Here is a 25,449-nt window from a genome sequence, read left to right as displayed (position 1 = left end):
AGAACAGTGTTAGTCTCTATAGGTGAATTCTCCTCAAAAGAATAATTAAATATAAGAATTAAGACTAATAAGCTGGTTAGACTTCTGCAACTTAAGATTCTATTAAACCTCAATATTTAACTTTAATAATGAGGTTTAGACTCATAAAATATTTTAATAATTTAAAAAACTAGAACTTTATAAGAGTGAATTTTGCTCATCATCAAGGAATTATCTGTAAAATTTTACATATAATTGATTTGAAATAAAAAAATAACAATATTAACTTATTTTTTCCAAAAATGCAAAGTAAACAAGAAGATCAAATATATTAAAAAAAATATTTTTAAAAAATACTTTAAAGCTGAAAACGAAAGACTATTAAAGACTTTTGAAGGATATAGCATGCTTCTTGTTGAAAAACAACATTCAATTGCTCAAAAAGATTAGATTATCACTCTAAAAGACTAGTTTATTGAACAGATTGTTGCTGAAAATAAACGGAATCTTGCTCAGAATTTACAGAATCTTGCTGAATATTATAAGATTCTTGCTGAAAATAAACAAATTTTTGTTGAAAAAGACTAGTATATTTAACAGATTGTTGTTGAAAAAGACAAGATGTAAGAAGAACTCCAATAACTGAGTAATTTGATTGCTTAGTAAAAATCATAAATGATGCTTAAAATAATGATTAGAATAACCAAATAGTTATTTTTTTGGAAATTAAGCATCAAAATCTAAAAATTGAAGATAAGGGGAATAAAAACTCGATTTAGAACTAATAAAAAAAATTATAATTATTGACATTCAAAAAAGGAATCATTTATTGATTATTTATAATTAAAACTCTTTCTCTCATAAATGTGTTTTTGTTTATACATATTTTTAGTGATTTTATTCTAACCAAAAATTAGTTCTATTTTCTAAGTTTTAAACATTTTTTTAAAGTTTTCTAAAAAATACCATGCAATTATTATTTATTAATTTGACTTTAAAAAAAACATCATCTATTTACATTGATTTTTGATGCTAAAAATACTTTTGAAAGGATTATATTTTTTATATGATTAATTTAATTGCTATAATAAAATATTAAATTCTTAAAATAACTTTGAATTAATTCTAGTATTAATTTAATTTTTATTACTATGTTTTTTACTTATCCTAATCATAATTTTTCTTTTTTATTAATTTGCTTTCAAACTATTTTTCAATAAATATTTTTAAAAAATTAAGTAGTTGATTTTTATTTTGAATGGATTGATGTTTTTTCTTTAAAAAGCGAAGAGTAATAAAGATTAGATTTCTAATTCAAAACAAAAAATAAGATAATGAATAAATTAACTTTTAATTATCTAAAGTTAAAAATAAGTAACTTTTAGTAAAAACATACATTTTATAAGCAAACCATTACAGAAAAAATAAATAATAAAATAAAAAAGAATATATTTTAATTGGATGATTTCATATTAATTAACTGACAATTATTTGTAAAAAATTAAATTAGTATTACTTTTAAATACAACAATTTTATAGTTAAAAAATTAAAAATGATGACTTGAAAAGCTTTACAAAATAATTTTAACATGATTTAACTTAAGATCTGCATTAATAAACAAAATATTTACTCAAAACATGAAAAGGAATAAAAATACTTTTAATTAAATTTTTATGAGTGTAGTTTAAAACAAAATTAATTTATCTAATTAAATATTAATGGAACTAAGATAAAAGCTTAAATGAAGAGAAATTTTACAATCGGAGAGTTTTAAGGCTAATAGGTTAGAAACAAAGACCTATCATACCAAATTTTTTTCCTCCAAGCATTTCACTTGGAGGGCTACATTTTTTAAAAACTTTTTAACAAATTTTTAATTGATTTATATATGTAAAGTATTTTTACAAAAATAAAAAACAGCGCTTTGCTTTACATGCATGAGAAATATTAGACAGATTTCATTGAAAATTAAATGTATAAATAATTTACTAGGAGTAATAAATTTAAGATTCAAATAATGGCAAATTTAATTATAAATTATCAAATTTTAAAAAAGATGATAACAAATAAAATTTCATATTTTTATATTCATCTTAAGATTTCAGTTTCTGTGTTAGAATATTTAAAAATATTTTAGTTAAAATACAGTAAAATAAATTTAACTAGTTTGAATATTGTGTTGAGAAAATTTAGGATTTATAATAAATAAAATATGTTTATAATTATGATGAGAAAACTAGATAATATGAGTTTGTTTTATTTTATGAATAAAATTAAAACAATAATATTATAAAATAGTATATTAATGATGAATAATGTTTATATTTTTATTATTGAATGATTGATTTTTTTTATTGATTTTATTTTTATTTTAAATTATTTTAATTTAATTTAAAAAATTGAAAAATTATCAATGTGGAAAAATACAATAATTATATGAAAATAAAGTAAATAAGTAGTAAGAAAGAACAGAGAATTAAGAAGAAAAAGAAGGAAAAATATAGTTCGAGCATAAGAATAATCGACCTAGAAATACAAAATGTAATAACCAGAATCATATAAGAATTCTGATTATAAGGGACATATAGGTTTCTTGCTAGATACAAATATTAAAATGAACATGGAATAAGAATTGTAAAACAATAATTTCCAACTAAAATTATAATAAGAAAAAATAGGAAAAGTTTTCAACTATCTCAACTAATGTAGCAGATTGGATTCATCTCTAGTTGAGTATTAGCAATGGTATAAGGAGAGATCTTAAAATCCACCTAGCAATCAAGAAATTATAGACTTCATAATTAAAAAATCTGAATTTTTCTTCATTATTAAGTATAATGATAATTAAAATAAAAACATACACTAAGATTTTAGAAAACAAGAAATATTTAATGTCAAGGAGAATTTCTAATATGTTAAATTATTCGGAGATATAATCCAAGATTTTATGAAGAAAGAAAGCAATATCAATAACGTAAAGTATATTCCTGAACTCAGATAATAATAATCTTCTATAGTAATTTAAGCTGGATGACAAATTTGTAAATATTGCAGACAGAATAATCGAAACACTATAAAATCCTGAAGACAATGATAAAGTATTAAAGATAGAAGATTTTGCTGTTATTCAAATTTTCTTCAAATAGATTTATAAAGTATTATAATCTTAATCTAATAACGAAGCTTAAAAATCTTTAATATCAAAAAAACATTTCTTTTTCTTATGTTTTCTATTAGGTTATGCTTTTCTGTTTTCTCAAAAATAATAAATAATGGAGGACTTATTGGACGGAAGAAAAGAAAAAACTTAAAACATTACTTCATAAGAATAGAAAAATGAATATTTTATGAAGTTGAATCATTTCATTGGCAGGGAAGAATTCGAAAATTTAAACAGACATTAAAAAATTTAAACATTATTATAATATAATATGTTTAAAAAAGAATACTTGTTGAGCGTAATAGATTAAAAAGATGATATGAAAATAACTAGCTACGCAGAAGTTTATTTTCTAGGTTTAAATATCATCCAACAAAATATCAACAAATTCGAAAGCATAAATAGAGTTAATATTCTATAAAAAATGATACTCCAAGACATTGTTAATTTCTAAGTCCAACTAGGAAATATTGTTTCTAAGGTAAATTTCAAAAATTTAGAATAAAATGGAATTATAGAATAGATTTAATAAATGATTCCTTTGATTGAATCAGAGCATGATGTAAAAGATTGCGATGTTTCTTATTTAATTTAGAAATTTTAAAGAGAAGTAGGATTATTCTTCGATTTCAGCAAACAGAATGAATAAACATATATATATCCTGTAATCGTTCCATATTTACGTTTCGGCGATTACCAATTTAATTAATAACATTAGAATACTTCTCAAACTATTTATAAAATATTTTAATTTCTATCTTTTAATGTTAGTGGCTCTACTGATAAGAAAATCTATAGATAAGGCGGTATTATATCTGATGATAAAATTTTACTTTAGAATAAACTTGAAAATAGTCATTTAATGATGCCATATACAATTAAAGTTTGTCCAGGGGGTTTAATTTATAATTCATTTTGGAAAAATGTACTATAAGACCCATATGGTAACATACAAAGTCTGTAACTGCAAATGGCTTATTATTTCTGCAGAATAATTGATCATGAAAAAAGAATAAAAGAAGGTAATTTGTATAATTCTGAGCAATAAAGATTATTCCAGAATTATTTATTCCAAGAGTAGGCAAAGTTTTATATTTACTAATGCAAGTATATAAACTAAGAATTTTTAATTTCTATTTCTTTCATTATAGAAAGATTCTTCTTAGATAGAATTTAAATTTAAAATGATGTAAAATTAGTAAAATAAAACTATTTCAAATTCAAGAGATCATCATTGTTCGAATGTATAGATAAAGTTCAAAGAGTTAATAATTAAGTTAAAATTAATATTTTCACATTTTAAGAAAGATAAAATAATCTGTTATAAATTAAGACAAAATAAATTTAAATGGAAAATAAATGTTCGAAATCATAAATTGGAAGATTTGATTTAATTTTGTAAGGGAATATAGAACCGCATGAAAAATTTTAAGAAGATGAATAATTAATATTTTCAAAAGAAGATAGATTTCAATACTATAAGTTTTATGACAGAAATTTAGGAAGAAAAGAAAATATTGGAAAAGAAAAAGTAGAAATTCGAAAGGCTTCCAAAAAAAAAAGATACAATTTGAAAAAAATGAGCAAAAATAATTAAATATAAATTTAATTTTCAGCTGAAGAAGAGATTTAGGAATAAAACATATTTGATTAATAAGGACTGAAACTTATCGATGAATTATTAAATTTAAACAGTGAAAATTAATAATTAGGAAATGAAATTTAAATTGATCTTGATGAAAATAATCTCGATGAAAATAAATCCGATAAAATTAATATCAATGGTTCGAGCGGCTAAAAACAGAAAAAGACTGAATTGAATAAAAAGAGAAAGAATCAGGCTTCAAAGAATGAAAAGAATTCTGAAAAACTCAAAAAGAAATAAAAAAAAGAGTAAGAAAACTAAAATGAAGAAGAAGAGTAAAATTAAAATTAAATTTAATATTAAGGTTAAGATCAATAAGAAAATATGATTTAAAATGATACGATGGGATCTTATGTATTTTCTTAAGATAGAATACAAACTTAAAATAATATTAATTACAATAGCTTCATTTCTAGTACAACTTTCAACTAATAAAATCTTTATGGGTAAACTCAACAATACGCCCCTCCACCTTAACAATATAACATATATAATCAAGTTTAATTCTAGCCTGCTCCGTATTAGAATATTATATATTATTAATATCCTATAGCCATATAGTAAATTCAACCGTAATATATTACATATAATTAAGCTCCAGGGTAGTAAGCTTATTATTATGTTCCGCATTATATTTACTAAAACGTATATTAGTAGAACTTCTAAGCATAGAATTTACAATTATCCGGCATCAATAACAACATCTTCAACCAAAACAGATAATGATCCGCACCCAATTCTTATTTCTTTACATTTCAAATTTTAAAAATTAAAATAAAATTTTATATGAAAATATGATCTTTTCCTGAGATGGGAATTTGATTATTTCTTTAATTTAAAAAAACAAAAAAAAAACAAATAAAAAAAACAAACATTAAAAAAAAAAAATAAAAACAAAAATAAAAAAAAAATAAAAATTATATTTTTATTATTGAATGATTGATTTTAATTCAATTTAAAAAAAATGAAAAATTATTATAGTGAAAAAACACAGTAATTATAACATAGAAAAAACAATTAATATAATAGGGTTTTAATATAAAAAAGGTTAGAAAAACAAGTCGGAAATATAATAATGAATATGGATTAGAATAATCCTCAATCTTAAACTCTTTATGATCAGAATAGAATTATCATGGAGATTTTAAATAAAGAAGGAGACCAAAATATGTCAAATGGTTTCTTAACATTAGAACAACTTTAACAATATTCCATATAAGAAATTGGAGAAAATGTTATAGGTGAATTTGAAAATGTGAAAGAATAATTGGGAAAATTTTTTAAAGAGTCGTAAGATGTGAAAAATAAATATGATTTACTTAGATAAGAATCATTATTACTATAGTTTCATAAAAAATAAAAAAATGATAAAAAAATTTACAATCATGAAGAAATTGTAGATTTCTTGAGTGGCTTTAAGATTTCAAGACCATAGAATACTATAGCTAAAGAAAAGAAATAAATATAATCTCATTTTGATATAGAAAATTTAACAGAATAAAAAATTTTCGGGAGAATAATTTAAAATTTAGACTACAATAACAAAAACATTCACAATGTGAGTGCGGATGAAAGAGAAGAATTTTAAGAATTAAAGAATATTTTCATGAATCAATTAGGAATAAAAAATAATAAAAGAGGTAAAAGAAAATAATTGAAAGAATTTGAAAAAATTTCAGAAAAATACAATAAAAAATTTTTAGAAGAGATGAAATTAGACTATGAGGTTGTAGATATTGGACAAAAAATATTAGATTCATTACAGGATATCGGAAATGAGTAAAAGAGAGTAAAACTAGAAGATCTAGTTCTTCTTCAGTATATGTTTTATAATTCATATTCTATTTTATTGTATTGGTCTGGTTTTGCGAAAGAATCTTCAGATAAGACGTTTTGCAATAACAAGTGGATATATTATATAACGTTCTTATTAGGTTATGCTTTCTAATTTTCGCAAAAGCGCCAACAAATTGAAGATCTAATGAATGCTGAAATGGGATCCGGATCATTATAATAAGAATAATCTCAATAAGAATAAGATTTGAAACACAGCTATTTTAAATATATGAGCAAATTCGTCAATGAAAATTAAAATAATCTCACCGGAGTGTAGAATATTCTCTAATATGAGATGATGGCGAACGAATAACTATTTCAACATATAAACTAAATGCGATAAGATGATCAATAAAATAACGTAAATTTTGAGATAAAAAAGCAAATAGACTACTACTTGCTAGGATTAAATTTAATTTAATAATAGTATGACGGATTGAATTAGATGAGAACACAAGAGAACAAAGATTTCTAGTTGAAACCTATATTATAGGAATTAATTTACTTACAATACTATTTAGCAAACACAATCCATTATCTAAATACGAAATATTTAGAGTAAGACGGTTTTATGGATAGTTTTTAAACAGATGCTTAGAATTTAAAATGTAAAAAAACTTCTAATTTTCCAAAATTTTTTAAAAACCAATAAATGAAAATGGGAGTTTTTGTTGAGATAATCAAAGGAAGAAATGGAAAAAAATAATTATTACCCGTCGTGGTTCCTTATTTAAGAATAGGCGAATAAGGTGAAGATTTTGATTATACACCAAATCAATAAAATTAAAGCCAAAATATAAATTAAGATCAAAAATCAGATAATTTGGAAAAATATCAAAAATTCAACATGATTAGGATATAAAAAATTTGCACAGAAGAGTCAGTTCTTTAAAACAAACAATTAAATATGAGGAATAACATTTTTGGTGTCTAGTATAAATTTAAAGACATTATGGACAATATAGAAAAGGGAAAATAATTAGTATTGCCTACTAATTTAAATTTTACCTACGGAGGACACTTTTTTAATATATTTTGGAAAAATATATTGACTACTATACACGGATATGTGTTAGAACCGTAAATTTATTTGGTTTAAAATTTCTGCAAAGCAATTAAAAATAAATAATAACGACAATAACTTAATATGGGCGGTGATTCAGATGAAGAATAATATAATTAACTTAGAAAATTATAAAATATTATGCTTTATGAAAAAGCAAAGTTTTTTGTCTAGCAATGCAAAGTAAGCAAATGTGGAGATGTACAGATATTTTCTCTTATTATAAAATGTCTACTCAAAAGATATGAAATAATTAATAGAAACCAAGCTCGATTCAAGAATCAACCTCACGTATAGCACTGTTAACACTTATTTAGGCACATTCAAAATATTTAGAGGAGAATGAATTCAGTTTTTCAAAATGATATATAAATATAAATAAATATTTAAAATTAATAATATGAAATTAAGTTCGCATAAAGTATGTTATTTATATAGAATTTTGTGGTCGAGAAATATCAAACAAGCGATTTAAATTAATTAAACTATTAGCTCTTTTAATTTATAGAATTTTACGGTCCATAATAATATTTGGGATTAGAATTAGAGAAGAAATAAAGGGAGGAATATATTAAAAAAAATTAATAAGAAGAAGAATTAAATCCTAAAAATGATTAAGAAAACCAAGATGATGATGAAATACCTGGAGATTAAAATTCTAATTCTATTCCCATAAACAAAAAAATTAAGAAAGCTAAAAAATCATACAAGAGACCAAATACGAAAAATAAAAATTCTGTTAACAACAGTTAGAGCAATGTTATGAATTAAAATAATAATATCGAATAATAGGAAATCTAAATTTAATCTAACGCAGATGTTATCCCTGAGCCACAATAATAATAGCAGAATTAATAGTAGAATTAATAATAGCAGAATTAATAATAACAACCACCAAATATATTAAATACAACTTGTGGATATGTGCCCTTAGATATTGCCCCTAATGGAGAATAACAAAGATGGGCTTATGAGATATATTTCTCTTAAAATATCGAATTTCAGTAGTAGTAATAGGAAAAGTTCCGTAGATTTGCGCTCTAAGATTAAGAAATGGACTACCAACATGAGGAACCATAACAAATATAATTCCACTAAATTTAATAATCCGAATAGAACAATAATTAGGCTCTTCAAATGGAAGAAGAATAATATGAAGAAGAAGAAAAATATGAATTCTAATATTATAACTTCAACGCCGATTTAAATACATAATTTATTTACGGTACTCCCAATAATTTTGAAAATAATTATCAAAACCAAGCATTGACCTTGTATCAAGACAGGACTACAAATTATAATTATAATTATAATAACGATTTATAATATTAATAATAATAATAATAATAATAATAATAATAATAAAATAATCTATGTATCTCTTAATTCGAATTCGATCCACCCAATTTTTTTGATGACGATAATAAATACAACAATTGATGGATTCTGAAATACTTTTTTATAACTGAATATTGAAATATATAATTTGAAAAGTAAAAAAAAAAACAAAATAAAAAGAAAAAACAACAAAAAAAAAAATAAAAACGAAAACAAAACAAAAAATAAAAATTATATTTTTATTTTTGAAAAATGGTTAAAATAAAAAAATGAAAAATTATTATTGTGAAATAATACAATATTTATATAGAATAATATTAAAAGCAAGTAAGAGAATAATAAGAACAAGATAATAAAGAAACATAGAAACATAGAAGGAAAAGCTATCGTTTGGAGAAGATGAAACAGTTTGATTTTGTATAAAATCAACCTAAAAATGAAATTATAGATTAGAATCTATAAATGTAATAACATATACCATAACAAGACTTTGTTGAATTAAAGAAGCATTTAGGTTTCTTGTTGAAGACAGATATTAATATGAGTGAGGAATAAGAAATATAAAATGATAGTTTTCATCTTAAATTAGAATAAGAAAAAATAAAAAATGTTTTTAAATATCTTGATCAATGTAGCAGATAAAATTCCATTTTATTTTAGTATTAGTAGTGGTATGAGGAAAAATCTTAAAATCCACCCAATAAACAAGAAATTATAGATTTTATAAATAAAAGAATAGCTTAATAATATGTCCCTTATATGTTGCCTCAATAATAATTTAACTATAATTAAGCTCCGATCTAACAAATTCCTCAATAGAATGCTTTCTATAGTTAAGTTCCAACATATCAAATTCCTCAGTAATATAATCCCTATAATTAAGCTCCAATGTAATAAGCTTATCATCAATACGATCCATTTGGCCAAGCTCCCTAATACAATGATCCCTTTAGTTAAATTCCCCAATATCAATACTAGAACTAGAACTAGAACATATATCATTAAAATATCCAAGGGTAGAATTCGTAGATAATCAATATGAGCAATAATATCTTAGATTCACCTTAATTTATAAATTTACCACCCTACAATAATCAAATTAGAAAATGATTTCTATTACTTTCTTTATTTTAAAACATTATTTACGCTAAAAGTTGATCTTTTCCTGAGCTAGGAAATATGATCTTTTTAATTAACAATTTATAACTTTTTATCATTAATTTAAAAAAATAAAAAAAAAAACAAAATAAAAAGAAAAAACAACAAAAAAAAAAAAATAAAAACGAAAACAAAACAAAAAATAAAAATTATATTTTTATGAAAAATTGAAAAACAAATAAATAAGAAATAATAGAAATTTATATATCATTAGATAATTAAATCAATAATTTAAAAATAAATAAATAAATAAATAAAAAAAATGCAAAATCAATACAAATAAATGAAATTTGAATTGCACGTTAGATAATGTGCTGATATGTACATAGGTTCTATACAACCTGAAGAAATTATGACTCCAATTTACTCTAAAAATTAAGAGAATTAAATAACATTAGAGTATAAAAAAGTTAAAATAATTCCAGGTTTATTAACTGTAATAGGTGAAATTTTAACCAATGCAAGAGATGTTATATTTCAATAGAGAAAATAAAAAAAAGGAATATAAATATATTTAGATTTTGATGAAATTGAAGGTGAAATTGTTTTGAAAACGGTTGGAAAAGGTATTCCTATTGAAAAATAAGATAATATATTTATTCCAGAATTAATATTTTCACATGAAAGAACTTCATCAAATTATTAAAATACAAATTTAAATGATCCAAAATTAACTGGAGGAAAGAATGGTTATGGTGCAAAATTAACAAATGTATTATCTGAATATTTTGAGGTAGAAACTAAATATGATAATTTAATTTTCAAATAATTACATTATGAAGGAAATACTAAACATAGTGAACCTTAAATAACTCATGTAAAAATAAACAATAACAAATAAAAAAAAGATAATATACAATCAAGTATTAACAATAAATAATTAATACAATAATAAGAGGATGATTATGTGTAAATAAGATTTAAAATAGATTATAATTTTTTCAAGTTTGAAAAAGATTAATTACCATTATTAAAATAAATTTTATATGCATAAATGATTGGAATTTATTCATCTACTATAATTTATTGTAAACAGGATAATAATACAAGATTATTTTTAGACAGATAAATTATAAATGTAAATAATTTATTAGATTATTTATATATGTTTATTAATGAAGAACATAAATAATAGAATTTAAATATTATTAATTTTGTTGATTAATATTATTAACTCATAATTCTAGAAGATAAAAATAATATTATAATTCCAGGTTAGTAATTATAAAAGAATATAATTTCATTTGTTAATGGATTACCATAAAATGGAGGTACTCACGTGAATTTTATTAATTAGATTATAAAATAAGATTAATTGATTAAAAATTTAAATGTTTAAGATTAAGATGAATTAGAAGTTATGAAATAATTGGGAAAATAATATAGGTAAAATGTGTTTATTATTTTTTCTTTACATTTTTTTTTTCAATTTACTTTTTATTTTCATTAATTTTTTTACTTTTAAAAAAATATTTTAGATTTTTCATTGAAAATTGAATAAAAAATTTAAACAGTTCTTTTAAACTTTGAAAATATTTAAGAATAAATTTAATTAGTTTTTATATTTTAACCTCTACTATCAATCACAAGGTTTTAACCCTTAAAATAGCAAATTATTTTTTTCATAACTAATAATATGAATATTAAATTAAACACCAAAAATAATTTTTAACTTTTATTAATAAATAAATTAATTTTTAATGGATAATTATTCTTATATTTACAATATTCAAATACTTATTTAAATAAAATAAAAATTTTTACAAATAATTAATATTAAAATATGAAATTTTATGCTTTGAAGTTTGATGAATAATTTGAAATAATTTTATTTATTTAATTTCTTATTTGAAAAGTAATTTGAGATACTTAAAGTTGCAAAAAACGAATTATTTAACATATTAACATAAATGAGCATGTAAAATACAGATATTTTAACAGAGGTCTAATGATTTATTTATTTCCTCTTATGCAATATAAGTAGTAAGAATATACAAATAAGTATTTTTATTTCTCAGACTTTAGAATTTTTAGTTACATTGTGGAAGGCTTCAGCAACATAACCAACGTTCTTGGTGTTTAAACCAGCAATACTGATTCTACCAGATCCAACCAAATAGATGTGGTAGTCGTTGATTAAACTTTCGACTTATTATTTATTGACACCCTAAATTTATTTAATACAATAAAAATATTTAAATCGTTTGAATGAAATTATTTTATAATAAATATATCAATAATTATCTATTATTTTTAATAGAATTATTTAAAAATATTATCAAATTAAAAAAATGTATATTTAAATTAATTAATTACAGTGTAAGCAAACATACCACGTTGGTTAGTGATATGGCTCCAATCGTGTTGAGAACCAACATCCTTTAAATTCTTAACTAATTGAACTCTCATTTAAGCGATTCTGTCGGCCATAATCTTAACTTCTCTGTACCAAAGTTGTAAGAGTTCAGGATTAGTCAAAATAATTTCAGCAATTCTAGCACCGTGAAGAGGAGGAGAAGAAATATTAGGACGAATGACTTACTTTAATTATGAAAGAACGTTTTAGGCTTCGTTAGCGTTTTGAGTCAAAACGGATAATGAACCTATTCTTTATCCATAGAGACCCATAGACTTAGCGAAGGATTAGCCCAAAAGCATGTTAACATTAGAATCAGCAAAGAGTCTAACAGCTTCAGAATCCTTTTAACAATCACCACTGGTGAAACCCTAATTAATTTTTAATAAATTTTTATTTTTAGCTCTCTAATCTGGAAACAAAATATTGATTGATTTATATAAATCTCTAAAATTGCAAAAAATTAATAATCTAAATATTTGAATAATTTAGGTGGATGAAACTTTTTAATTTCTGATAAAGCTAGTCAGACAGGAATTATTATTATTTATTGATTGATTGATTCTATTGTTGATTTAATTATATTATTTATTGCTTTTAAACAAATAAAGATATTTTAAATTAAAAAATATCTTTCATTCTCTCACTATTATTTTTTTTGAATGGCTTTATAAATTAAAAAGTTTTAAATTTTCTAATTCCTATTTCTTATTTTATTTTTAATTAATAAAATGTGCTAATTAATATGAATGATCTAGATTATTTAATTAATTAATTAATTCAGTGCTTTCCTAAGATTTTTATTTCTAAAATTTAAAACTTAAAGTGTATTTTTTACTTGATAGGCCATATCCATGAAGGCAATGTGGTTCTTCTTGAGGAAAACGTCTCTAAGTTCTTTCCATTGATTGATTGAGAGATCGCAGCCAGTAGGATTGTGAGCACAAGCGTGTAAAATGAAAACAGAACCATTCTTAAAAGTTTTAGCTTCATCTAAAAGCTTTGAGAAGTTAACAGACTATTTTAATTGAAAAATTCATTTTTATTTGCCACTTAACTATAAATTTTCAATCAAATCTTTGTATTTTTATTTACCTTGGTAGCAGGATCATAGTAGGTGTAAAATTCAACCTTAAAGCCAGCATCACGAGCAATATTGTTGTGATTAGGCCAGGTAGGATTAGGAACGTAGACAGTAGTTTCAGCAGGCAAGAACTTCTTTAAGAAATCAAAACCTGTTCTCAAAGCACCAGTTCCTGAAAGAACTTGAACACCAGCTAATCTATCTTTGTTAGAACTGTAAAAAGCATCACCGTAACCTAACTTCAAAGCAGCATGAGTGAATACATCATTACCTTAGATAGGTAAATATTCGTTATCAAGATTCTTCTCAATGACGATTTATTGAGCCTAATTTTTGTAAAATGTTGATTAATTATAAAATCCTTAGCACAAGCAATATAAATTTAAATTAAATGATCAATTATCTTTTTTATAAGATGTCATCCTGAAGGTTTATATCAATTTTTAGATTTTTATAAACATTTAATTGTTTTGATTTTTAAATTTTCATTAAATGTTTTTTTAATGAAATAAAAGTGCAATTTTAAATGTAAATGCAGTAGTAAATATATGTTTACTTTTCTAACACATTCTAAAACAACGGGCTTGCCATTATCATCTCTATAAGCACCAACAGAGAGGTTAACCTTATTAGTAGCAGGGTCTTTCTTGAAGGCTTCAGCAACACCTATATTAAAATAATAATAAGTAAATACCTTATTTCGGTTAAAGATAAGAGGCGTAAATATATTCATTATAAATCATATTGCATACCTAAAACTGGATCAGGGGGAGCCTTGGGAACGCCAGCCCAAAGGGAGAAGTGTCTAGTAAGAATTCTGGAGAGCATCTTTTAATTTTTCTATTTAAAGCTTTATTGTGTTTTTATTTAATTTATTGTTTGTTTGTTTTTAAAAATAAATTTTTTATTAAACAGATATACAAAATTTGTTTTTAAGGTAAATACATCAAAAGATTCTTTTTTCTCATTGCGTGTATTTCATCACATTAGATTTTACGTTAGATACGTCTCTTATGCATTAATTTTTACTGAAACAGTAAAGATCTAGTTATTTAAAATTTAATTTTCTTTGTAAATGTCGATTTGTCATCCTATTATCTGTGTCATTTACTTAGCTTGTATATGAATTATATTTTCTTTTGCAACTTTGTTATACTTAAATTTTTTGATTACATTAAAATAATCTTTACTTTTTAAATCTTAAAAGGTATTTTGAATTTTTAAAATGAATTAAAGGAGTATTCACTATTCCACTTAAAATTCTACTCATGGCTATTTAAAAAGAAATAATTTACTATGAAAAGCTTTTATTTATTATTTATTTTAATGCTAAGTTAAAAATAATTTAGAGTGAAATTATTTTTTTTTTAAATGTTTATTTATTTTTTATATGAAAAAAACATTATTATTAGATATTTTTGAATAAAAACATCGAAATATTATAAATTTCTTTGAAAAAGATAGTTTTACAAGGTTTTTTAAAGAAAATTGATTTTTATTAAACTAAAACCAAAATAAAAATTGTAAACTAAACGAACATATTTATAATATTTGAGTTGTTTTCAAATAAAAAATTATATTTGTTTTCTCAAATAAATTTAATTAGATTATCTTATTTATTTTTTAATTACACAAAAAAATTGTTGAAAAATATCAAGATTAAAAAAATGCTAAAAATTTTTAGTTTTTATTAATTTTACAAAATTAAAATAACAAAAATTTATTTATTTATTTATAAAATCTTTACCTAAATTAAAGTATGCATTAAATTGCTCAACAAAATTCTGTAAATTAATTTGCTCAAAAATTGATGAAAATTTTTTATCTTTTTAGAAAATATTAATAATCAAAAATTGACTTTAAAAATTTTCACTTAAAATTTTTTTACTTAATTAAATATGTGGTATTTATAAATTTTAATATTACTTTTTGAATGAACCTTTCTTACATATCTTTGTAAAAATCATAAATATTTTTAATTAGATAAAAAGACCTTAGAATATTTAAAATATACACAATAACAATAAAAAATGATAAGGGTAATATTCTAAACATTCAGACTTTTCTTTTATTGCTTCGCTTTTGTTGTCTTTTATTTTTCGATAAAGTATTTGTTGCTTAATTGCTAAATAAATTCACAGATCACATTTTAAAATAGTGTTGGATTAGCTATTTATCAATTTTCTTTTTGGATATTCACCATAATCGCTGAGTAAATATCATGTTTTATATTCTATTCTGTTATTAGCGCTTACAATTTTTCATAACACAAACAAAAGATTAAGGTTTTTACAATAATTTACATCCTTATCCCTCTTGCTGTAGGATTTTATTTAACTATACTTTATTTTGGGGATTAAATAAACATAGATGATGCTTTCTAAGCAGATTAAAATAGTGGTTAAATAATAAAAGTAGTAACTATTATGGAATTTTCTATAAGCGCTATTCTTCTATCAAATTTAGTATTTACCTATAGATAATTAAAGTCTTTACAAACCCTTGTAGATAGTTAATAACCTCTTTTAAATTGATATCATATTAATATTTATTTTAATTAAGAAGACTATCTTATAGGATTATAGGAGAAATTAAAGTATGCAATATTTATTTATTGTGTTATGTAATTTTTTTAGAATGGTGAAGAAAAAGTAAAAAATATATCTTTGAGACTGCATATTGTTTTATAAAGTTTAGTGTTAAACACATACAATTAAAATATAATTTAAAAATATTTTCTTTTAAATTTTTAATAATGTAAAAAATCATTTTTTTTTTTTCATTTTTGAATTATTTCTCATAAAAAAATATCATGTTTTCTTTTTCATTTGCTTTTTAAAGAAATTATAAATTAAGAAAAATATCTAAAAATTATAAATCAATCTTTTAAAATACAATTTTTAAGACAGATTGATATAGATAGACCTAAAATAGAAGTAACAAAAATGATAAAGAAAATTTTAAAACAAATATATAGACTAGTTTTTTATGGTTTCGCCTTTATAGATATTTATTTAAATACTAAATACATTTTATTTAGCAATTCATACTATAGTCCTGAAGTTACTTAATAGGATCGAATTGTTTTTTGCTCTATTTAACTTAGCTATTGGATTTTTTCAATCATATCTGAGAATATAACTTATAAAATGAATAACAGGCGTATAAGCTTAATTAGATTCTAAAATTAAAAGTGCAAACTCTTAATCTACATAATATTTTACTTTTTAGTTACATCAGGTATTGCGTTTCTTTGTGCTAATAGTAATTTTTACACTATAGATTCATATAAAATACTTTTTAAATCTATAAACGATGATATTAATTAGGATATTAATAATGCTATATATGGATCTGAAGTAGCAATAAGTTTAATATTATTTTTAAATTTAATTTTTGGCTACGAAAAATTAAAGAGTAGGAATCTATAAAATATACATAATTTATAATAATAATTATTATTAGATTAGAGCGATTTATCAGTGAGCTTACTTTAATAGAGCTAACAATAATAATAATAATAGTAATAATAATAACAATAACAATTTTAATAATAATAATAATAAAATTAATAATAAAACTAGAATTAATAAAATAATTAATTTAATATTAATTAAAGTTTGTCTTAATAGGATGTAAGTTTTAGGTATGATGAGCATAGATTATGCAGTATCTGTATAGATTAGTGTTTACCAGAAGAAAGAATATTAGTTCTACCTTGTAGACATGTTTTCCATAGTGAATGTGTTAGGGCTTTGAGGGAAAAAAATTGTCCTAATTGCAGAATCCCATTTTGAATTAATATTTGAAAATGAATTAATTTGAAAACTCAACATAAACATTTAAACATTGATTAAATATAGAAATATCAAGCTAGAAAATATATAATTACTATTAATACATTAAAATCAAACTCAATAATTCACAAATGGAAATATATTTTAATAACTGTAAATTATTTATCAACAAAACAATTTCATCATACATATGCTTCTATGATTCCGTCTTAATAAAACACGATGAGATGCTTAGAAGTAAGATATACAGCTACTATTTAAGAACTTCTTTCTAAATAGTATTAACCTTTTATTTTGTTAGTAGAATGGCAGTAAATCTACAAATATTGTCCATTTTTTCTAAAATCTTTTTGTATAAAAATAATATTATCCCTGCTATATTCATTTTAAAATGTTTCAAAGTCTAAAGGAAGCTCATATTATGGTTTTTTGATTATTATAGATTGATAATCCTAAGGTTATAAGAATCTAATCACATTAATGTAACTTAGTGGATATTACTGCTAATTCTCAATATTAAGTGAATAAAATTAAAACGAGTTAACATCTTCTCCTTATGTAAGAATTTCATTTGCATTTACAAATAAAATTCTTTTAATGGACCTGCCCTTATTTACTTCGTGTGTATTGCTTTTCGAAGATAAGTCACTATTTGTAAAGGCTTTCTTTAGAATTTTAACAAGTTAACCACTTTTCCAATTCCAAATCATAACAAACCCACTTTTACCTCCAACAGCAATTAGATCATTAAGAATATCAATGCACTGTATAGACATATCAGCATTTGAATTATCAAAATTGCAATCTATTTTTGAAACAAAAGTCTTCTCTTTGTAGTTATATATTTTTAGCTAGCCATTTGTATAACCAATACTAATTATCTCTCCAAAAACGACAGATTTGATACAAGAAATTAAACCCTAATAACGAATATTTATAAATATTTCAATCTAATTTTAATTATTTACTTTTAAGTTGTTACTTTGTTTTTTAATAGTATTATATTTTTTCCTTGTAAAGCATTAAAGTCTACTATTTCTAAAAATTCTGATTATTTTTCATAAGCTACAACTTAGAAAGAACTAATTTTTTCTAACGAAAAACTTGATACAACTCGCTTAAGTTCAATAGAAGCAATTTGTTTATTCTATTCTAAATTTATCAGTTTTAAGCTTCCATCTTCTTCCCCAACCACTAACTCATCTTCATTTAACATGCAAAAAGACTTTTCTTGGATATTATCTGTTAATTTTTGTAGCAAAAGATTAAATTTTTGAATTTTGACTTTTATGTAAGTAAAAAATTAGCGTAATAAAATTACAAATAGTGTCAAGCTATATTTCAAAAGCTTTTATTTTTTTAAAAGTCTGTAGGGTTAATCTTTCTTATAACGTAGACTAAATTTACGAAATAGATTATTCTAGCTGTGTTTATCTGTTTCTGACATTTTAAGCTATTGAATCGAATCCAATTCTGTTATTTACTAAATCAATAAATAACTCTTAATCCTCAATTAGTAGCTCATTAAAATTAGATGATAACATTTTCTTTCCTTTTTAAAGTTAATTCTCTACTTTTAAGCACTCATCTTTAACAAGTAAGCATATTTACTCTTCATATCTTTGCAGTAAATTGTTTAATTTCTATTTTATTTATTTGATAAGTTCCTTTGTTGAAGAAATTAATTTTTCTTTTGGGTCATCTTAAAAAACACATCTATTGACTTTTTTAGGTATTTCTTCAATCATTTCTATTTAATGATTATCATGCTCGTTGTTAATTTCACATTTACTACAGATATATCTACTTTATTTAGAGCATTTATCGTCAATACAAAAGAGGATTGCTTTACTTTTATGTTTTAAGCAATTATAACTCATTATAATATATATTTATGACTAAAAAATATAAGTAAATAAGCTTTATAAATAATTGTTTCTTTCCAATACGAATATATTGAATTTATTATATCACGAAGGAACAAATAATGAATGATATTTTTGTATGCAATTCTATTTAAATTAAATTAATTATTATTTAAAGATTATCAAGCATTATTAAAATAATATTGAAATCTTCATCTTTTTTTATATAAATTCTCATATTTTAAATAAAATCAAAGTTAATTAAGACCTTTTATGTTTAATTTATTTTAATAATAAAAATTAATTAACAATAAATGTGAAGCTTTTACTTGAATAGAAAAGATAAATAAATAAGGAATAATATAAAAATACTTGTATTATCTAGAATTTTTTTAAATTGTTTTAATAGATACATTTTTTTTGAACAATTTCTTTTTCCTATTTTAGAAAATTTTAAAATAATTTAAACTATTTTTCTAAAATTTCTTTTAATTTAAATTTTTAAAGTGTTCATATGTTTGTTACTCATGTATATTCATATAAAAATGGATTTAATGAGTGTTTCTAAATATTTAAATCTAACTTATAGTAGCTTAACATGGTTATTTAAAGAAGTTTATAACTTAATATAAAATATTAAACCATGAGTAAATATTTTTAATACTATGTGTTAATTTAAATTTATTTAAAATATAAATGAAAATAAAAATAAAATTATTCAAAATTAAAATTTCAGTTGTTTAATTCTGTAATTTTAGAATAATTTTAATTAATTTTTTAAGGCTTTCCTAATATATTTAAGTGTAATTTCATTTAAAATCTCTTAAAGTTATCCTTAAAGAATGTAAAATGAATGAAATTCTAAAAATTTCATAGACTAAAGTAGAAGTAAATAAATAAAAGCAAAAATTTTGGCTATTATATTAGTATTACTAAATAATTAACTATAATTTTTTGAAAATTTTTGGTAAATATAATTAATTTTTGTTTCCTTTTCTCATACTGGTTGATAAATATATAAATTTACTATAAATATCCAACTATAATATCAAGATAAGCAAACAACCTGCTTTATCTAGATGGAAGAAGACATTTCTATATATTTGTCAGGTGCCACAAATAGGCGATAACTTTTTGAAGATAGAGATTCGACTGTAAGATTTAAAAATAAACAAAATGAAGATATTATAGATGTGACTTTTGAAAAGATAAGCATTTTAGGAGAGGAGGATGAAAGATTACCAACTTAAAAAAAAGTTGAGGTTTAGAGTTAAAAGATAAAAGATGAATCAAATGATATCTCCTCTGTATTGAAATGCTAATAAGAAAAAAAAAATTAAAATGGAGGCGATATGTCTACTTCTCTCTAATTTATTTACTAGCAAGATACAAACAAAAACACTGCCTAGAAATACTAAAAAAAAAATTCAACTTCTCCAAACCTAAATTAAGTTTGGAGGAAATAATTTTTTAATCTATTCTATATGATAATATACGTTGTTAGGCTAATTAAATTGCAAAAATGCAAACTGAATCCATAAATGTTTAATAAATTAGCGATAGATATTATTGCTGATAAAGCCTTTGATAAAAGTGTTATTACCAATGAAAAAGATAAACAATAGTTAATTAGTACTAAGGCTGTTATTAATAGAAAAAGGTGTAAGTTTGTTAATTTTATTAAAATTATTAATAAAATTTACACTTGTGTTGCAACCTTCATCGCCACTTTAAATGATAAATTTATCCGATTTATGATATATATTGACTAAAAAATAATACCATGGGATCCATATAGCGCCTTTATTATATTTTGGGAGCGAATCCAATTAATCTGCCTAATTTATGCATTCTTTTACATACCATTCCGTACTAATGTTGAATATTTGAGTATTCATGAGGACATCCAGTATTTATTAACTCATATTTCTATTTCTTAAAATAAAATATTTTTTTAAATAAATTTAGTGATAAACTGTACTTAGTGTTTATTGCTGATATTCTTATAAAAATAAACACTTAGTTTTTTTATGAAGGAGAGATCATAAAGACTCATCAAGATATTTTGCTTAATTATATTAAAAAAAGATTGCTCATAGACATTTTAGCTCTATACATTCTCCTCTTTCCAAATTTATATTTTTTCAAATAATAGGAATACATATTTCTAATCCTTAAAATTAATTCTCTACTAGAACTTATTGATAAATTTAAAGAAAATATATTTAGTATTGTCAAATAGGAGCTTTTTAATTTATTTACTTTGATAACTCTAGATATATTAGCTGGCCATATAGTAGCTTGCTAATGGGTAGAACTAGGTTAATGGTAAAAATTAAACAATATGGATAATTGGATAGATCTTTCTGGTTTATAAAATGTAAGTGTAATTAGTGTTTATATAAAAAGTCTTTATTTTAGTATAGTTACAATGAATACAGTAGGATACGGAGATTTTACACCAAAAACAGATTTAGAGAGAGTAAATTTATTTATTTCTTTTATTATTTATAAAAACATTTTGTCCACAATTATTTTAACTAATATCATTTAAAATTATTATTTTCTTAATTTGCTCATAAAACAATAAATATTTTGAGTTTATTATACAAGTTTAGATTATTTCAAGTTATCAAAATTAAAAAGTTAAATCAAGCTCTCAAGTTTTATTATATACTATGCACTCTCTTAATTGATCTAATTCTTGTTATTAATGCATTAACTTAAATAATTATTTTCAATGCTCAAAATTTTTGAAACTATTTTCTGCAAAAAATAAATGTTATGAGTGAGTATGCACATTATGATCTGTGGAGATTTTTAAATTATTTAATAAAAAAAATAAATTTTATATTAACATTTATTTAGAAAATACTTTGAGATGCTCTATAATTTTTGATTGTAATAAAATAAAAATATATTAATATATAGGTTATTGACGTAATGATTATTTTGATTGGATGTGTGCTTTTTGGATATAGCATAAGTAAAATAGGTACTATTTTATAGTCTATAACAAAGAATAGAGAGTAACTTATTTAATCTATGGGTGGTGTTAACTTATATATGAGATAAAATAATATAGAACTGGATTTACAAAATAAGATTAGAAAATATTTGGAATATATTTACATAAAAAGAGATTAAGAAATCTAATCTAATGAGTTCATAAATTAACTTTCAAATAATTTATAGAGAGAAATATTGATTAAAGTTTAGGGAGAAGCACTAAAAAAAATAGACATTTTTATGAATAATTTTAGTAATTAATTTATTGAGGAGCTGTCTTTAAAAGTTAAGCAAATTTATTTTTGCTCTGATGAAATCATTCAGGAAGAAAATAAGCACATTGCTAATCCTTCCATTTTTATACTTAACTAAGGAAGAGTAGAGATTAATTTTAGAGAGTCAACTTGTAGAACTCTTAAGGAAAAAGGAGAATACTTTGGGCAAGTTGAATTCTTTAAAATGGAATATCAATCTTGCTACACCATTAAAAGTTTAGGAATGTCATCACTTTTCCAAGTTAGTTTGATAGATTTTATGAATTTGTTAGAAAAATATCCAATAGAAAAAGAAACTTTTTACAAAATATCTCACTCAGTAAAATTTTATCAAAGCTATTAACAAATATCTACAGCCTGTAGAATTTGTTGCAGTATTTCTCATATTGAGAACGATTGTAATTATACTCAATACAAGCCAAATCATTTTAAGTTAGTAAAATAATTACACATGACATAACAAAGAGAAAAGTTCAATTAAAGACAATTAAATAAATATAACTCAATTTTAAACTAGAAATGCGTAATTTATTAACAAGATTTAAACTTTTTAAAAATTTATTAATAAAAATTTCATAAATTTAAATTTATTTTATATTTATTCTAGGTAGAAAATGCTTTGTATTCTACAGACGAGGATGAAGACAGTGAAGATTTTAGTTAAACACCACTATCAAATACAGTTAATGGCATGCAAAACTAATAAATAAATAATTTAGAAGGAAAAAACGATTTACAAAATGATTCTTTTTGCAGTAATACATTTGATTTGCAACATAGTCTAAATGAAGAAAATCAAACTGACCTAAATAATGAATGCATTACTTTAATGCAAAAAAAAATTAGTTAACAGTAAAAAGAACAAGCTCAAGCGCCTAGTAAAGGATAAATTATATAAGTTTTTGTTTAATAACCTTCTAAAGAAATAGAAGTTATAAAACAATTAAATTTTAAGTAAAAATAATCTCAATCAGACCTACATGAAGTTCAGAGTCTAAGCAGGAAAAGTATAGCTAGTATTTCATCAAAAAAGAGAAGAGGGAGTTTAAGCTTAGCAATAGATTAATTTTAATCAAAATCCTTTCTCGATCAAAAATAGACAACAAGCATTGGTATTATAGAGTAAAAAGATTAAAATAGTTTTGCTAATATTAAAAATGAAAAAATGTAAAGTATGATAAAATTAAATGTTTCTTAAATACCACAAGTTGAATAAATAAAAGATTTCAGAAACATCTCAAAATCTCAAGATAACATAGCCCATTCAGATTAAAATTTACCGATCTCTGAGCTTCAATAAAAAGCTTTTTCTTAAATTTAAATACAAGAATATAATAATTCATAGCTACTAGATGATAAAATTAATGAAAATTATGATCGATATAATTTTAACTAACAAGGCTAGACCACAAAAAGCAATACAGCTGAAATAATTTAATAATAACAACAACTAAAACCAAAATAAATAGAATTTAAGAAAGAGAATTAAGAATAAAATGATCATAAATTGTCTGCAAATAGAAGAAGATCTCTTCCATTTTTGTAATTAGGATCTCCCCATAAATAAAAATAAAATGAAATAATTTTAAATAACTAAAGTTTTTCAAATATCCAAAATGAAATCATTCAAGATAATCAGCTAATAAATTATCCTAATAACCCTTCTTTTATAAATTTAAACAGTTAGTTAGCAAATCATTTTGATTCTTTAAAAACATAACTAATTGAATTTATGTAGTAAAATACATTACAAACTTAGTAGGTGTAATAATAGTAATAGCTAATATAGCTGAATCCTAGAAAACAACAATATTATTCCTAAAGTTTTGGATCAAAGCTATATTTTAAGTAAGCAACAACAGATTAAAATAATTATGGTTCATAAAATGTGTCTCATAAATTAGAGAGTTAACTCGATGACATTGGAAAAGACTATAAAATATATTTCCCTTAAAATAATAAATCAAATGTTCTCAAAATAATTAATATAAGAAAATAAAAAACGGGGGGATTAAATAAGAGTAAATTCAAGCATAGAAATACACAGAAAGTTATTAAGTAAAAAAAAAGTGAATTTTTGAATTAAAAATGAAAAATTTAACTAACTTAGATCTTAAAACTTAGTTATTAACTTGAGTTAAATCTTATCAAAAATCATTTAATTTAGGAAAACTGAATATTCCTTTAAAAAATCTCATTTAGTTAAATAAATAAATCAATCAATCAATAAAAAAATTTTGATTTAATTTATTGTAAAATAATTTCAAAGCTTGTTAAAATTTAAAAAATTATTTCTTTAGATATAAAATAATAAATTATGCTTACTTATTTTTGGGCATCCTTAAAGTAAAAAATATAATATTATAAATTAGAAGATAGCTGAAAGCCTGTTTGTTTTCAAGTGAAGAAATAAATCTATTTATCTAAATATCAATATGTATCCATCTCATTTTCATAACATATATTTAAACTTAAAAGTGAAGAAATAAATCTATTTATCTAATTATCATATGTATATATCTCATTTCAGTAACATATATTTAAACTTAAATTTAATGATAAATATAATTTAAATAAAACAATAAATTAAATTATGTAGCAATCTTATGAATTTTAATAAACTTTTATGATTAAATTAATTATTCAAATTGTAAGAATATATTTTAAGAATTTTTAATTAATAAATATAGAATTAAGACCTAACAAAATAACTTCTAATAAATATTTTGTTGTTTATTTAAATCCATAAATAATCTTTCAATTATTATCATGAAAATATAAATTAGTATTAAAAAATCATGATATAGTTAATAATTTAAAAAATAAGAATTATTTAGTTTGTTTCATAAGTTTTAAATTGAATAATTTAATAAATAAAAAATT

General features: G+C 21.8%; 11 protein-coding genes across 11 annotated transcripts; 9 read left to right on the top strand and 2 right to left on the bottom strand. All coding sequences in view use genetic code 6, as the record gives it.

Moving 5' to 3' along the window:
- Positions 1-128: 128 nt before the first annotated feature.
- On the top strand, positions 129-786 carry TTHERM_000192139 (hypothetical protein; the record flags this gene model as incomplete). Its single annotated transcript, XM_012797786.1, has 2 exons — positions 129-216; positions 344-786. 2 exons carry the CDS (start codon positions 129-131, stop codon positions 784-786), a joined length of 531 nt encoding a protein of 176 aa, XP_012653240.1.
- A 1,733-nt stretch (positions 787-2,519) lies between these two features.
- On the top strand, positions 2,520-3,014 carry TTHERM_000192138 (hypothetical protein; the record flags this gene model as incomplete). The annotated part of the gene is made up of 1 exon (XM_012797785.1): positions 2,520-3,014. The coding sequence occupies one exon, from the start codon at positions 2,520-2,522 to the stop codon at positions 3,012-3,014; it is 495 nt and encodes a 164-aa protein (XP_012653239.1).
- Positions 3,015-3,252: 238 nt separating this feature from the next.
- Positions 3,253-5,511, top strand: TTHERM_00192130 (hypothetical protein; the record flags this gene model as incomplete). The annotated part of the gene is made up of 1 exon (XM_001016789.2): positions 3,253-5,511. The coding sequence occupies one exon, from the start codon at positions 3,253-3,255 to the stop codon at positions 5,509-5,511; it is 2,259 nt and encodes a 752-aa protein (XP_001016789.2).
- A 238-nt stretch (positions 5,512-5,749) lies between these two features.
- Positions 5,750-9,124, top strand: TTHERM_00192120 (hypothetical protein; the record flags this gene model as incomplete). Its single annotated transcript, XM_001016788.3, has 2 exons — positions 5,750-6,982; positions 7,049-9,124. 2 exons carry the CDS (start codon positions 5,750-5,752, stop codon positions 9,122-9,124), a joined length of 3,309 nt encoding a protein of 1,102 aa, XP_001016788.3.
- Positions 9,125-9,484: 360 nt separating this feature from the next.
- Positions 9,485-10,132, top strand: TTHERM_00192110 (hypothetical protein; the record flags this gene model as incomplete). The annotated part of the gene is made up of 1 exon (XM_001016787.1): positions 9,485-10,132. One exon carries the CDS (start codon positions 9,485-9,487, stop codon positions 10,130-10,132), a length of 648 nt encoding a protein of 215 aa, XP_001016787.1.
- Positions 10,133-10,442: 310 nt separating this feature from the next.
- Positions 10,443-11,677, top strand: TTHERM_00192100 (DNA topoisomerase II; the record flags this gene model as incomplete). Its single annotated transcript, XM_001016786.2, has 3 exons — positions 10,443-11,043; positions 11,368-11,566; positions 11,659-11,677. The coding sequence occupies 3 exons, from the start codon at positions 10,443-10,445 to the stop codon at positions 11,675-11,677; spliced, it is 819 nt and encodes a 272-aa protein (XP_001016786.2).
- A 517-nt stretch (positions 11,678-12,194) lies between these two features.
- On the bottom strand, positions 12,195-14,448 carry TTHERM_00192090 (class I/II aminotransferase; the record flags this gene model as incomplete). Its single annotated transcript, XM_001016785.3, has 6 exons — positions 12,195-12,347; positions 12,497-12,907; positions 13,375-13,554; positions 13,632-13,946; positions 14,177-14,286; positions 14,373-14,448. 6 exons carry the CDS (start codon positions 14,446-14,448, stop codon positions 12,195-12,197), a joined length of 1,245 nt encoding a protein of 414 aa, XP_001016785.1.
- Positions 14,449-15,650: 1,202 nt separating this feature from the next.
- Positions 15,651-16,290, top strand: TTHERM_000192089 (transmembrane protein, putative; the record flags this gene model as incomplete). Its single annotated transcript, XM_012797784.1, has 2 exons — positions 15,651-15,832; positions 15,900-16,290. The coding sequence occupies 2 exons, from the start codon at positions 15,651-15,653 to the stop codon at positions 16,288-16,290; spliced, it is 573 nt and encodes a 190-aa protein (XP_012653238.1).
- A 479-nt stretch (positions 16,291-16,769) lies between these two features.
- On the top strand, positions 16,770-17,417 carry TTHERM_000192088 (C3HC4 type (RING finger) zinc finger protein; the record flags this gene model as incomplete). The annotated part of the gene is made up of 3 exons (XM_012797783.1): positions 16,770-16,884; positions 17,086-17,143; positions 17,240-17,417. 3 exons carry the CDS (start codon positions 16,770-16,772, stop codon positions 17,415-17,417), a joined length of 351 nt encoding a protein of 116 aa, XP_012653237.1.
- A 182-nt stretch (positions 17,418-17,599) lies between these two features.
- On the bottom strand, positions 17,600-19,297 carry TTHERM_00192080 (hypothetical protein; the record flags this gene model as incomplete). Its single annotated transcript, XM_001016784.2, has 3 exons — positions 17,600-18,337; positions 18,400-18,659; positions 18,739-19,297. 3 exons carry the CDS (start codon positions 19,295-19,297, stop codon positions 17,600-17,602), a joined length of 1,557 nt encoding a protein of 518 aa, XP_001016784.2.
- Positions 19,298-21,328: 2,031 nt separating this feature from the next.
- Positions 21,329-24,989, top strand: TTHERM_00192070 (cyclic nucleotide-binding domain protein). The gene is made up of 3 exons (XM_001016783.2): positions 21,329-21,764; positions 22,214-23,089; positions 23,174-24,989. The coding sequence occupies exons 1-3, from the start codon at positions 21,627-21,629 to the stop codon at positions 24,656-24,658; spliced, it is 2,499 nt and encodes an 832-aa protein (XP_001016783.2). The 5' UTR covers positions 21,329-21,626; the 3' UTR covers positions 24,659-24,989.
- The last annotated feature ends 460 nt before the right edge of the window (positions 24,990-25,449 follow it).

Source organism: Tetrahymena thermophila (genome assembly GCF_000189635.1).
Source record: "Tetrahymena thermophila SB210 genomic scaffold scf_8254638, whole genome shotgun sequence".
Taxonomy (NCBI): Eukaryota; Ciliophora; class Oligohymenophorea; order Hymenostomatida; family Tetrahymenidae; genus Tetrahymena; species Tetrahymena thermophila.
This window is presented reverse-complemented; position numbering and strand designations above follow the sequence as displayed.